General features: G+C 41.8%; 1 protein-coding gene across 1 annotated transcript in view; it reads right to left on the bottom strand.

Moving 5' to 3' along the window:
* ABLIM1 (actin binding LIM protein 1) overlaps window positions 1–12,183 on the bottom strand; it is a 271,609-nt gene extending 259,426 nt beyond the window's left edge. The window contains exon 1 of the mRNA XM_060768480.2: window positions 12,030–12,183. Within this exon, the coding sequence (XP_060624463.1) occupies window positions 12,030–12,042 (13 nt within the window). The 5' untranslated portion in view covers window positions 12,043–12,183. The remainder of the gene's footprint in view (window positions 1–12,029) is intronic.
* Window positions 12,184–15,287: the final 3,104 nt, after the last annotated feature.

The following is a 15,287-nucleotide window of genomic DNA, read 5'->3' as shown; positions in this document are numbered from 1 at the left end:
TCAGTTCAAAAGAAGAGGAATTCTTAATGCCTTTGCATAAGCAGCACTGACTTATCTCACTGAAGTTAAGATTTGGAGCAATCCCAAGCTCTTCTTCTAAGACCACAGTTGTCAAAAGGCTATAGAAAGCAGCTTTGGGGTATGCGTTTTTAATACCCAACAAGTCCTTATTCCTTTCATTATCTCAGATAAGAGTGATTTTAAGAAAGCTGCAGACACACTAAGATTATTTCCTGCCACTGAAACCTTAGATGTCAGAAGGTAATTTGGACTTCATCCTATTTCAAAAAGCCTTCGTGAATACTGTGTGATAAGTCATATATATAAAAAACAATGACCTAAATCCAGTTGTTGATCTCAGCTACTGTAGATTGATTGAAAAAATTAATAACTGATTTGTAAATTAACACATATGTAAATTCTACAGATTTAACATTTAGATTTAGTCCAATATATGGAATCTAAGAAATAGTAATAGGAAGTGACTTGACTTTAGAATCCACAAATGGTCTGAGTCCCAATATTTCTTGCCACTGGCTCTGACAATGGTTGCATGCCAACATCTGGAGAGCAGACTTTGCCACCCTAATCTAAACATGTATACACACACGCGCGCACACACACGCGCGCACACACCCAAAAAGGTAGGTTTGAGCCCAAGGAAGAGTTTGAAGTGATGGACGCTCATTGAAAATCCCCAACCATAACATTATTTTCATTGCTACTTCATACTGTAATTTTGCTACTGTTATGAATTGTAATGTAAATATCTGATATTCAGGATGCATTTTCATTCACTGGATCAAATTTGACACAAATACCCAATACGCCCAAATTTGGGGGAAATAGACCTTGACATTTAGGAGTGTAGTTGCTGTGATTTATAGTTTACCTACAATCAAAGAGCATTCTGAAAGATGGAATTGAACCAAACTTGGCATACAGAATTCCCATGACCAACAGAAAATACTGGAAGGGTTGGATGGGTTTGGGAGCTGTAGTTCACCTACATCCAGGTAGCACTGTGGACTCAAACAATGATGAATCTGGAACAAAATTGGCACGAAACTCAATATGCCCAAATGTGAACACTGGTGGAGTTTGGGGAAAATAGACCTTGGCATTTGGGAGTTGTAGTTGCTAAGATTTGTAGTTCACCTACAATGAAAGAGTACTGCGGACTCAAACAATGATAGATCTCAACATTTCCGGCCCATCCTCTGTTCAGATATCAGCCAACAAGAGCACTCTGAACCCCACCAACACTAGAATTGACCCAAACTTCGTGCACAGGACTCCCATGATCAACAGAAAATACTGAAAGGGTTTGGTGAGCACTGACTTTGAGTTCAGGAGTTGTAGTTCACCTACATCGAGAGAGCACTGCGGACTCAAACAATGACAGATCTGGACCAAACTTGCCACGAATACTCAATATGCCCAAATGTGAACACTGGTGGAATTTGGAGGAAAATAGACCTTGACATTTGGGAGTTGTAGTTGCTGGGATTTATAGTTCACCTTGAAGCAACCCTTTTTGTAAGGTTTATTCCTAATTAGATATCCAGAGTATGACAGGCTGTTGGTCTGCCATTCTAGACACAGGCATAAGCTTGTTTTCTTACTCTAAAATTCAATACAAATGTGTGCATTGAAAATAGATTGCACTTCATTCTCTCAGAAAACAATGAAAGGAAACTACCAGCCCAAAATCATTGTGGTGCCCTTTTATTCTAAGCGATTTCTCATTTCTTTCCTAAGGTTCTAGCATATTTCTGACCAAGATAAAGGAAAAAAATGGAAGAAGGGGGAAAAGGAAGAACATAGTTACACTAAAACTCAAAATAAAATTAGTTTGTTTAAATCTAGCACTTCAGTGGTTTACTTTCTTCTCTCGAAAACTACCGCATTATAAACAGAAGTTGTACAGTTAATTGATGGGGAGTTTAAACACAACCACACATGGTTTAGATTAGTGGATAAACAGACACCCAAACCAATTCGGTAATAAAGTCTGCCAACAGCAGCAGTGTGGGGAAACTAAAAGAATTGATATAATGAGTTATTTTAGAGCAATAACCATGAGTCAAAATTCTCCAGATAACTTTCTCCATGAAACCATATGGACTGAATCCTATTGATAATCTAAACTAGACACATCAAATTAGTGAAATTTTCCTGGCTCACCATTAAACTGTTCATTCAGTGGGTCTACTTGGGATAACCAAAAGGATAAAGCTATAAGTCGAAAACATGCAGCACTTCAGACATTGTTGCATAGCAAATCCAAAAAAAAAAAAAAAGACTAAATAGTGGGAAATGCTGGAATTTATAATCCAACCTCTGGTGGACCACACAATTCCCATCTCTGAATTAAGGCTGTATAAACAAGAGTTATCTCCATTCTCTTTGGTGTCAACAAATGCTGAACATGTATTAATATCACACATAAAGCCCTCTACAAACAGAGTGAAATCACATCAGAACACATGCTAGAAGGCACTAGGCAATGAAATAAAGTCACACACATACAATTTTGCAAAGCCAAGACCACCCAAGCATTAAGCAAACTGAGGGAGCAACCACAGCAGCAGGTTTAGATCAACATAAAAGAGAAGCAAAATATCAGTGATTTAATGTGATATTGCTGTACTTTTACTACCAAGAAATGGAAATGACAATTGTGATATTTTCTGATTAGATGTCAGAATAACTTTAAATGGATGTGGGACATCACCTGCTACTTCATCTCAGGCAGCAAAATGTCCTGATGGAAGATTGGCCACATTTGTCATAATTCCTCTAACCAATGGGACATGTTAGTTTGTCAAATATTTTTGCAGTGTTTATATAATTCTTCAATAAAATGGAACATCTATTAAAACAAAGTATCCTCTCAGGGGTTTTATAAAATGGGCATAAATATCTTACCAAGTTGATTTGAGTTCCAGAGAAGTTAATTATGTGTTATGATAAAGATGTCAATGAATCTGAGCATGTGCAAAACTCTTTTCTTTTCATTAGTGGTGAATCATATAATGCTACCATTCACCTGTGATTAAGAAACAGGGCTCACTCATCAGAACCTCTAACTTTGGGGAAAATTAGCTATTGTACACAGGCAGAAAATATTAGATTACCAATGATGGAAAAATGAATGTTATTTATGCAGATTATTAATTTATTTATCAATTTGGGAACAAGTATAAGGAGCGCCTGGTGGCCTAGTGGGTTAAATTACTGAGCTGCTGAACTTGCTGATCGAAAGGTCAGTGGTTCGAATCTGGGGAGCAGTGTGAGCTCCCGCTGTTAACCCCAGCTTCTGCCAACCTAGCAGATCAAAAACATGCAAATGTGAATAGATCAATAGGTACTGCTTTGGCAGGAAGGTAACGGTGCTCCATACAGACATGCCAGCCACATGACCTTGGAGGTGTCTCTGGACAACACCAGCTCTTCGCCTTAGAAATGGAGATGAGCACAACCACCCCAAAGCTGGATACAAATAGACTTAATGTCAAGGGAAAACCTTTCCTTTTTATAATTCAGAATGTTAGCCTTAGGCCCCATGGGTTTGTTTATTGTTTGTTTGTTTGTTTGTTTGTTTTACCCCCTTTGGTGTGTGGAACATTATTATGATATTCTTAATTCCACAGCTTCTCTTTGTACTAAAACTCAGAACAAAGAAATATTTGTTTGTTGTTCTACCACTCCCAGAATTCCATAGGCATCATGGACTCTGGACTCTAGGAGGTTATATCTTCCAGTTCTGCTGAAGATTTTCATGGGCATACCAATAGCCAAACTATGATTGATTACATCTTCTGAAAATGTATCAATTACAATGAGTCCTTCATATCCACAGATTCTGCATCCATGCATTCAACCATCTACAGCTTTTTTTATTTATTGCAAAAAGCACACCTGGATTTTATCATTTTACACAATGGACACCTCTTTACAATGGCACTGCATAGAATGGGACTTGAACATCCATGGATTTTGAATCCATTAACCAAACCCAGTGGATACTGAAGTCTCACTGAACATTGCAAGATGCTATAAAGAATGAGTTGGGAAAGGGCAGCACCTGAATCACACCTTTGTAACCTCAAAAGCCATCCAATCACTGAAGCCTTTTAAAAAAATCTTCCAATCCTCCTAGCCATGTTTCCAGAAAATGGCAACTGGAAATAACATGATATAACATGTGCTCTGATGCAGCCTGCAGTGAGAACATCCTAGTGTCCAAAGTTCAGCCCAACTCCCATTCTCTTAGATCTGTTTGTCCCTGATATAAAGGAACATTTCAAGACTCATAAGAGAAGGAAAATTTGCCTCCTCACCAGAAGTACACTCCTGAAATGTACATGTACATATGCACCCAAAATGATGATTACGATATACTATGTGTAATGACTGAGAAGGTATTTTACAAAGCAAATATCTGCTGACCATTGATCATCAAGATGGATCACAGCAAATTATGAAATGGATCTAACGTGTAGTAGCATCAATGCCAAAATGCTATCAGTTAACTTTGGCAAGATAAGCCATCCAACAAGTGACCAATACTGGAAACTTTAAGACAGTCTTTTGGGTAAATATGCCAAGCCTGTTTGAAAAATTACAGATTATTATGGTACAAAAAAAGAAATTGCTGAGATGCTATAGATCAACCTCTCTCAGCATGGAGTCTCCGGTGGCACAATGGAGTTAAATTCTTGTACCAGCAGGACTGCTGACCAACAGGTCAGCGGTTCGAATCCCAGGACATTAGAGAAGCCTCCCACAAGGATGGTAAAACATCAAAAACATCTGGGTGTCCCCTGGGCAACATTCTTGCAGAATGCCAATTCTCTCACACCAGAAGGAACTTGCAGTTTTCAAGTGACTCCTGACACGGAAAAAAAAAGCCTGGCACATTGGAATGAAATTCAATCATAACATAGTTTTCTTGGTGCAATCAATGCAACATCATCTGCAGTGCAGGTCCTGCACAAAGCAATGGCCATGGAGTTTTGGGAATGACACGGTCATAGTTCAGCATATCTGGAGAGCATAGGCTCAGAAGACTTGTTACTTCTTCAAGTCATAAAATACCTTCTGAGGATGATCAACTCTATGAATTTGAAACATGACTACTGAGGATGATGGAGTCAAAATCCAATATAATCTAAAGAGACACATTTTGTTCAAACCCGTTTATATCTGTGCATGCACCTCCAAGTCACCTGTTCACTTATGGCGATCCCATGAATTTCACAGTTTACAGCCACTTTATTGATTGCATTTACCTTCTCTTATGAATGCGGTAAAACAAAATACTATTCAGGAGGTTCCTTTTAATGTTTTGCCCCCACAGTCACAAAATATAAGACTTTATAAAGTCTCAGAATATAAATAAAGGTGATAAAACCCTGGTGATGAAGTATAAGTAGTTACAATCAGTTCAACTCTGGTTATCTGGGCCATTTATTATTCCTACCTCACACCAGGAATGCTGAAGAAATGACTTTGGACAAATTTGGAGAAAAAAATATAACAGGAGAAAGAAGATGAAGGACACATTGTTTCTGCAAGTTCCATAATGTTTGTTACAGTCTCCAGAAAAATAAAATACTTCACGTTAAGTGCTTTGGTCAGACCTCATTTGGAATACTGTGTCCAATTTTGGGCAACACAATTCAATAGGAATATTGACAAGCTGGAACATGTCCAGAGGAGGTCAACTAAAATGATCAAAGGTCTAGAGAGAATGCCCTATGAGGAGAGGCTTAAACAGCTGGGTAATTTTAGCCTGCAGAAGAGACATGCAGATTTTCAAATGTTTGAAAGGATGTCATAAGGAAGAGGGAGCAGCCTTGTTTTCTGCAGCCCTGGAGACTAGGGGCCCTTCCACACAGCCCTATATCTCAGAATATCAAGGCAGAAAATCCCACAATATCTGCTTTGAACTGGGTTATCTGAATCCACACTCAGATAATGTGGGATTTCCTGCCTTGACATTCTGGGATATAGGGCTGTGTGGAAGGGCCCAAGGATTCAGAGCAATGGGTTCAAATTACAGGAAAGGAGATTCCACTCGAACATTAGGAAGAACCTCTTGATTGTAAGAGCTGTTCAGCAGTGGAACTCTCTGCCTCAGAATGTGGTGGAAGCTCCTTCCTTGGAGGCTTTTAAACAGAGGCTGCATGGCCATCTGTCAAGGGTGCTTTGATTGTGTTTTTCCTGCATGGCAGAGGGTTGGACTGGATGGCCATTGTTGTCTAGGATTCTATTACCATCACAATCACTAAAAATACCTTTATTAGAATGCATACCCTCAAAATGATCCAAATGACAGAATGCTAATTTATGGAAAATGAAATATACTTTCATAACAAGTAGGAGAAGTCATAGTGCCAATACTGGCATAACACACTCAAAATAATGATAGTGTTCTTCTGATGCAGAGCATATGCATACAAAGTAAAGAATTAGCATTGTTCATAAGGGGACAAAAGGTGCTGATTTAAACAGCTAAAAGAACTGTTGCTGTACTTCATTCAGTTACAACACTCATTAATCAACTAATGCAACCCAATGATTTAAGTGCTATTCCAGAACTGGCAGTTTAATGGGACCCTTTCACAAAGTCAGAATAACCTCCCTGAATCATTAGGTGCCACAAAGAGGATTGTAATGTTTACTTTAAATGCAACATAAATTGCCACCATTTTAAATCATCACAAAATACGACCTGAAAAGCACAAAACTCAAAAGGATTCCAGTAAATTGTCGTGATCGATTTTTTATAATATATATTAAGAAAATGTGCACACAGGGGATTCTGATGAGAAGATGACTGAGCAGAAAGATGCACTGAACAACACACAAAGCTTGTGGATTTCTCTCTTGCTTGTGTACAAATATGAGGACAATAGAAGAAGGCAGATATGGAAGCATCAACATTTGTAGCAGAAGAGCTTTCATTGGTTCTGCTGAAACATGTATGTCTCTATTTTATAAAGACCTAGGACCTAAATATCCTAACAACATCCGATCTCTTCTGATCTTGGAACCTAGGAAAGTTCAAATTACAGGAAAGGAGATTCCCTTTGAACATTGGGAAGAACTTCCTGACTTTAAGAGTTGTTCAGCAGTGGAACTCTCTGCCTTGGAAGTTGTTGATGGAAGACCACCAACAAACACCAGACATTCTAACAACAACAATAATAAAATTTTATTTGTATCCCACCCCCTATCCCTGAAGGAACACTGGCGAACCCATTTGCCCTATATGATGGCTATGATACATTTTAATAAACATCTGTGTTAGCCATTTCATATGCAAGTCATGTCTGTTTTTAATTATATATGTTCAATGTTTACATGTCCTAGTTTACTGTCTAATTGGTTTATCCCCCACGTCAACATATAATTTTTTTCATTATAAGGCTTGTTGTGAGTTTTGCAAGCTGTATGGCAATGTTCCAGAAGCATTCTCTCCTGATGTTACACCTGCATCTATGGCAGGCATCCTCAGAGGTTGTGAGGTCTGTTGGAAACTAGGAAAAAGAGGTTATATATCTATGGAATAATGTCCAGGGTGGGAGAAAGAACTCTTGTCTGTTTGAGGTAGATGTGAATGTTTCAATTGGCCACCTTGATTAGCATTTAATGGCCTGGCAGTTTTAAGGTGTAGCTTCTTACTGCCTGAGGGAGGTGATCCTTTGTCGGGAGGTGATTAGCTGGCCCTGATTGTTTCTTGTCTGGAATTCCCCTGTTTTTGAGTGTTGTTCTTTATTTACTGTTATGAATTTAGAGGGTTTTTTAAAAAATACTGGTAGCCAGCTTTTGTTCATTTTAACTGTAAATTTAATACTATTATTGTGTATTATTCCTGATGTTGTTTGTTACTTTGTAAGGCATTGAATGTTTTCCTGTTTTTGTGCTGTAAACCACCCTAAGTCCCTTTTTGGAAAGAAGCTCAGTGTAGTAATAAAGTTTTACTATTATTACTATTATTATTATTATTATTATTATTATTATTAAGAACTATTGTCTGCTTGAAGCAGGCGTGAATGTTGAGATTGGCTGCTTTGATGAGCATTGAATAGCTTTGCAGTTTCAAAGCCTGGCTGCTTCCTGCCTGGGGAAATCCTTTGTTGGGAGGCATTAGCTGGCATTGATTCAACAGATAAATCTCCAAAAGCAATGAAATGGTTGAAACACTTTCCTCAGATCAAGTTCTGCACCCAGAGCCTACAAATCGGAATAATACGCTAAGCACACCACCCTACAGCAAGCAGGTTTGAGTGAATCTTCTCAGAACTGACATTTCAGCTGAGTCAGTACTGTGACGTCACAACATTCAGAAAAAGGGGGCAAGGCTACATGAAAAAGAAAGCTCAGGCTATACAAAGCCTTCTCGCTCCATTTCGACACAGCCACACCCATTGCACCTATAAGCTTGTTCTGGGTGGTGCCTCTGCAGACACACAAGACATATGGCATGACTTCCTAAGTCACCAATACCAACAGCCATTGCAATTCCTGACCTAAATAAAAGAGACAAACTACTTTGTACCCTAAGAGTTGCAATTCAATCAAGAGACATATGCATTGAGTTCACATGGTTACTACAAATGGACTTCTCAGAAAATAAGGCTATATTGATTTTTTGGAAATGTGATTCCAGGTCCCCTGCCCTCCCTCAAACATATCTGAGAATACCTTGAACTAGAGTAAAAATGCTAAGCGGCAAATCAACATGTGTAAATCCATTGACCTAATGCCCCCACTCCAGCAATTGGATTTAGGAATCATCAACTGAATATTAGCTTTTAAGTTAAATGAACACTATGCATTTTAAACAGATACACACACACACACACACTTCTTGAGAATCTCTTTTAACCACTCTAGTTTCTCCCATATCCAACATGCAGGTATTATGCATCTACTGACCAACACATTTCATATTTAGTCATCATACAGAACTAGTCTATGAATGGGTTGCTGTGAGTTTTCTAGGCTCTATGGCCATGTTCCAGAAGCATTATCTCCTGACATTTCTCCCGCATCGATGGCAGGCATCCTCAGAGGTGGTGAGGTCTGTTGGAAACTAGGCAAGTGAGGTTTATATATCTGTGGAATGTCCAAGGCGGGAGAAAGAACTTTTTCTTCTGCTTGAGGCAAGTGTGAATGTTGCAATTAGCCACCCTGATTAGCATTTAATGGCCTTGCGACTTCAAAGCCTGGCTGGTGGTTGCCTGGGGGAATCAAGGTGGCCAACTGAAGAATTCACACTTGCCTCCAGCAGACGAGAGTTCTTTCTCCCACCTTGGACATTCCACAGATATATAAACCCCACTTGCCTAGTTTCCACAGACCTCACAACTTCTGAGGATGCCTGCCATAGATGTGGGTGAAACATCAGGAGAGAATGCTTCTGGAACACGGCCTGGAAAACTCACAGCAACCCAGTAATTCCAGTCACAAAATCCTTTGACAGCATACTCTATGGGCCCTTCCAGATAGGGCATATATCCCAGGATCTGATCCCAAGTTTTCTGTTTATCCCAGATTATCTGGCAGTGTGGACCCATATAATTCAGTTTAAAGCAGAAAACCTGAGATCACATCCTGGGGTATAGGGCCTGTCTGGAAGAGCCCTATGAATGGGTTGTTGTGAGTTTTCTGGGCTGTTTGGCCATGTTCCAGATGCATTCTCTCCTGACGTTTCTCCCACATCTATGGCAAGCATCCTCAGAGGTTGTGAGGTCTGTTGGAAACTAGACAAGTGAGGTTTATATATCTGTGGAATGTCCAAGGTGGGAGAAAGAACTCTTGTCTGCTTCAGGCAAGTGTGAATGTTGCAATGTTGCAACCTTTGAGGATGCGGGCGAAACGTCAGGAGGTAATGCTTTGGGAACATGGCCATATATCCCAGAAAACTCACAGCAACCCAGTGATTCCGGCCATGAAAGCCTTTGACAACATACTCTATGAATGTTTACTCAAAGGCAACCCCTACTGTGATGCATGAAGCTTATTCTGAAGCACGTGTAAAAAACAATGCAGACTTAAAGACTGGAAAAAAACCTCACACATGATATCTCTTATTAAAATTCATGCCTGTACTATCCGTGAAAGAAATGTGTGAATAAATATATTCCGAAGAAAATCAACCAATTTATTTAGAACATATCCTAGAGTGAATTAATAAACCCCACCCTGAATTATCCGTGAAGAGGGGGGGGGGGGAGGAAACAGTATATCAATACTGGCAACCTTTGAGGCAGCAAGAAACTCTGGATTTATGTATTGTTGGAGGCTTTCATGGCTGGAATCACTGGGTTGTTGTGAGTTTTCCAGGCTGTATGGCCATATTCCAGAAGCATTCTCTCCTGACGTTTCACCCACATCTATGGCAGGCATCCTCAGAGGTTGTGAGGTTTGTTGGAGACTAGGCAAATGGGGTTTATGTATCTGTGGAGTTTCTAGAGTGGGAGAAAGAACTCTTGTCTGCCTGAGGCAAGTGTGAATGTTGTAGTTGATCATCAGGAAGCAGCCAAGCCTTGAAGCTGCAAAGCTATTCAATGCTAATCAAGGCGATCAATTGCAACATTCACGCTTGCCTCAAACGGACAAGAGTTCTTTCTCCCACCCTAGACATTCCACAGATACATTTTATTTTTATTTTATTTTACATCACTTTTATCCCGCCCATATCAGCCCGAAGGTGGCTCAGGGCAGCGTACAAATTGACACAATTAGATGCCATATATAAAAATACATACATCGGTTAAAAGCAAAAAAAAAAATAAATCACAATACATTTTAAAACCTTTTTTGTTGTTGTTGTTGTGTCAGGAGCGATTTAAGAAACTGCAAGTCGCTTCTGGTGTGAGAGAATTGGCCGTCTGCAAGGATGTTGCCCAGGAGATGCCTGGATGATTTTGATGTTTTTATCATCCTTGTGGTAAGCTTCTCTCATTTCCCCACATGAGGAGCTGGAGCTGATAGAGGGAGCTCATCCGCCTCTCCTTGGCATCCTCAGAGGTGGTGAGGTCTGTTGGAAACTAGGCAAGTGAGGTTTATATATCTGTGGAATGTCCAGGGCGGGAGAAAGAACTTTTTTTTCTGCTTGAGGCAAGTGTGAATATATATGGGGAACCTGCGAATATATATGTTTAACCCACTGTGCCAGGGGGGCTCCTTTTAAAAACCATAAAAGCAAAAAACAATAAAAATTATTAAAACTATGTCTTCTTGTTCGAAACCTAGTTTCCAACAAACCTCACAACCTCTGAGGGTGCATGACATAGATGTGGGAGAAACGTCTGGAGAGAATGCTTCTGGAAGATGGCCATACGGCCTGGAAAACTCACAGCAACCCACACATATACTGAATTAAATAAATACTTCCTGCAGCAGTGCTATCCAGAATCCCGCCACGTCCAATCTTTAACATATGACTCCTCTTCCTTGTGTGAGGTCTGTTGGAAACTAGGATCCATAGTAGCAGCATCAGGAGAGGTGCTGCTGCTATCCAGGTCCTTCCCTTGGAGATTTGCCTTCTCCTTTGCTTTCAGGATCCTTGCTTCCCAAGAATGGGAATATTTGAGACACAGACCTCCAACAAACATAAAATGACAATGCTTATCTTCATCATTCCTATTCCAACCCATGATTTTTATATATATGGGGAACACACTGCAGCTTTAAATATCTTGGTGCAGCAGCAACCCCTGGAATTTTTCCATGAGCAGAGCTGCAAAACGGGAAGGCAAAGTCCCCACCCCACCCACCGCTTGGGATGCTTAGTCCAACCAAAGGGGGTCATCAATGAAGAGAGGATGCCTTTTGAATCCCCCCCCCCTTTCATTCAGAGCTGGAAGCACCCCCCAAAAAAGGCAAAGGGGAAGGGAATGCATGATGGGGAAGTCCCTCGGTGAGACACAGGTGTAGATGGGGGGTTTGGGGCTGCGTAACAAGCCAAGAAGGGGCTGGATTTGGGGAGGGGGCTTCTCCTGACTCACCTTTGGCGGACATGGCTGCAGAGGCTCAAGGAGCGCCTGGGCTTTGGGAGGAAATCCCCGAGGCGGCCACCCCGGTGCAGAGGGGGAGAAGCATCGCCCCTTGTGCCGCAAACGCTGCCGACTGCGAGAGAGAGAGAGAGAGAGAGAGAGAGAGAGAGAGAGAGAGAGAAGGGGGGAGAGATGGGTGGGAAGGGGAGGGCGGTACCTGTCTGGAGCCTCCGGAGGGATCGCCCCACCGCCGGCCCCGACGCAGCCAATGCGGGCAGGCGGCGGGCGGGGCTCCGGTTGGCTGCTTGCTTGGCCTCCGGAGGGGCGGCAGGCAGGCAGCTCCAAGCAGGCTCCCTCTAGGGAGGTGGGCTCCCCCTCTACCCCCCATCTAGTCCTATTGAACGCTGTCACGCTTCAGGAGATGCCAACTCAACCATCAGAAAGAGACGCTCCATTTCGAAGCCTTTGTTTCACACTATTGCTGCGGCCCCACATGCCCTCAGGCTCCCAAGATCCCTAGAATCGCATTGGCTTTTTTGAGGTGGGGCTCCTATTCAGCCTGCGGTCCAGCAAGATGCTTAGATCCCTGGAGTCATATTGGATTCTTTGACTGTAGCCCCTGTTCAGCTTGTGGTCCAGTAAGATGTTAAGCTCCCTAGAATCACATTGGCTTCTCTGGCTGTGGCTCCTGTTCAGCTTGTGGTTCAGCAAGATGCTTAGATACATACTTTAAGACTCGTGCGCCAACTGCGACCGTACCTCACGAAGGCTGATCTGGCCAGGGTTGTCCATACCTTGGTCACATCTAGGTTGGATTACTGTAATGCGCTCTACGTGGGGCTGCCCTTGAAGACGGCTCGGAAATTCCAACTTGTCCAACGAGCAGCGGCCAGGATGTTAACTGGCGCTTCCTACAGAGAGATGTCAACCCTCCTGTTCAAGGAGCTCCACTGGCTGCCGTTTATCTTCGGAGCCCAATTTAAGGTGCAGGTGCTTACCTACAAAGCCCTGAACGGTTTGGGACCAGCCTACCTGCGTGACCGCATCTCCGTCTACGAACCCACGTGCTCACTACGTTCATCTGGAGAGGCCCTGCTCGTGATCCCGCCTGCGTCACAAGCGCGTTTGGTGGGGACACGAGACAGGGCCTTTTCCGTGGTGGCCCCCCGTCTCTGGAACACCCTCCCCAAAGATCTTAGACAGGCCCTGACATTGGCAGTCTTCAGAAAGAACTTGAAGATCTGGCTGTTCCGATGTGCCTTCCCAGATTAGGAAACCTCCATTACCAAGTCCCAGAAGCACTTTATTAGATCCTTAGGATCACATTGGCTTTTTGAGGTGGAGATGGAGATGGTTTGGTCAATGATTTTCATGCAGGCAATGACAGAGAGGCCCCAGTGCAAAGGGCAGTTTCTCATGAGAATATTCCTGCTGGACATAGGGATGATGGTTTAGTCCCTCTTTCTGTGAGCTCTCAAGATTTGGGTTTAAAAAACAATCTGATGCCTGGAAATTTTAATGAGCAGCCAGAAAGGGAGTTGAAAAACAGGTGGCTGGAGTTTAGCCAGGACCGACAACAAACTCAAAATTTACGTCGCTCTGAAAGGCTTCGTCAGATAAGAGCCAAAGGGGGGTGGGGGGTGGGAAATGAAGCCAGTTTCTGGGTTTTGAGATATAAGGTTTGCTTCAAGAGAAAACCTGTTAGATCAGGCATCGTTTGGAAATCAAGTTCATGTGCCATTGAAATCCTGTTTAAGGGGTCTTGTTCCTGTGGATGTTTCTAGCCTTTTGGTGTTGACCAGCAGCATTTGGATTGTCTTTGTATCCTGTTGATTCCTATTGGATATATATTGCCTTGGATTGTTTTTATATCTTTTATGGACATTGCTTTGAGTTACTGCATTTTACTGACCTTTTGCTTTTTGGAACTTTCCTATGTTCTTACAAGCATTTCTTTCTACTGGCTATTTTATTAAGCTTCAATAAAAAAGGATTTGTTTCTTCACTCAATGTGTGGTGTGTTTTAAAGTCAGAGGGCTTTTCCTGTCCTGGAGTGCAAAATATATGGCTAGTGGTTTGCATTTATCTGGATGTGGCATGAGAAGCCATGCAGGTCTGTATTGTGCATTTCACTCTCTGAGCTCCACATTGCAATAAATAGCAAAAGAAAATGCTTAAAAAAGGCGCCCGGGGATGCACCTTTGTTATTTGCAGGGACAGATTATTTATTGAGGGGAAGCTAAGATTTTATCCAAACCCACACAGCCTATGTTCTTACAGAGAGAGAGAGAGAGAGAGGAGAGAGCACAATGATAAGGCTTGAAACATGAATAAATTATTTAGTTGTTCCAGATTTAACAGTATGCAGGAGAGTTTTATCCTGACTGCTATGCAGGTGGAATAGAAAAATGTCAACAAAGCTATAGAAATCTATGTATATTTCTGACTCCAATATATTTTTTTTGTTGAAAGATGACACTTCACCTGCTCTTTAGGCCAATGTATATCTCTGTACGTTGGGCTAGTTATACATAACTGAAAGTGGTGACATCATTGACAAAAATGCATGATAATATATCTGCCTATCCTATAACAAGATGTTATAACCAGATCCCTTTGACAAGCATTTTCATAGATTTCCCTCTTTCTACTTAACACTTGGCCATGGTGGTCCAAACTCTCGTTACATCCAGGATAGACTACTGCAATGTGTTCTACGTGGGGTTGCCTTTGAAGACTGTTCGGAAGCCTCAAATCGTCCAACGAGAGGCAGCCAAGTTAATAACTGGGGCGGCAAACAGGGAGCACACAACGCCTATGTTGCGCCAGCTCCACCGGCTGCCAGTTTGATTCTGAGCACAATTCAGAGTGCTGGCCTTGGCCTATAAAGTCCTAAACAGCCCCGGCCCAGTTTACATGTCTGAACACATCTCCTTCTACGAACCACCGAGGAGACAAAGATCCAGGGAGGTCCTACTCTCACTTCTGCCACCATCACAGGCAGATTGGCAAGGATGAGACAGAGGGCCTTCTCACTGATTGCCCCTCAGCTATGGAAATCGCTCCCTGGTGAGATTAGATCAGCCCCCTCCCTCCTGACCTTCAGAAAGATGATAAAAACTTGGCTGTGGGACCAAGCCTTTGGGACAGTGCAATAAGATAATAATAGGAAACCCTACATTGCTGATCAGCTCCAGTATGGCTGTTTTGAGATGCTATATAACAATTGATTTTAAAGTGGCTACAACTGATGTTAATGTTTATGTATAT

The sequence above is a fragment of the Anolis sagrei genome, chromosome 3 (genome assembly GCF_037176765.1).
Source record: "Anolis sagrei isolate rAnoSag1 chromosome 3, rAnoSag1.mat, whole genome shotgun sequence".
NCBI classification, from domain to species: domain Eukaryota; kingdom Metazoa; phylum Chordata; class Lepidosauria; order Squamata; family Dactyloidae; genus Anolis; species Anolis sagrei.
This window is presented reverse-complemented; position numbering and strand designations above follow the sequence as displayed.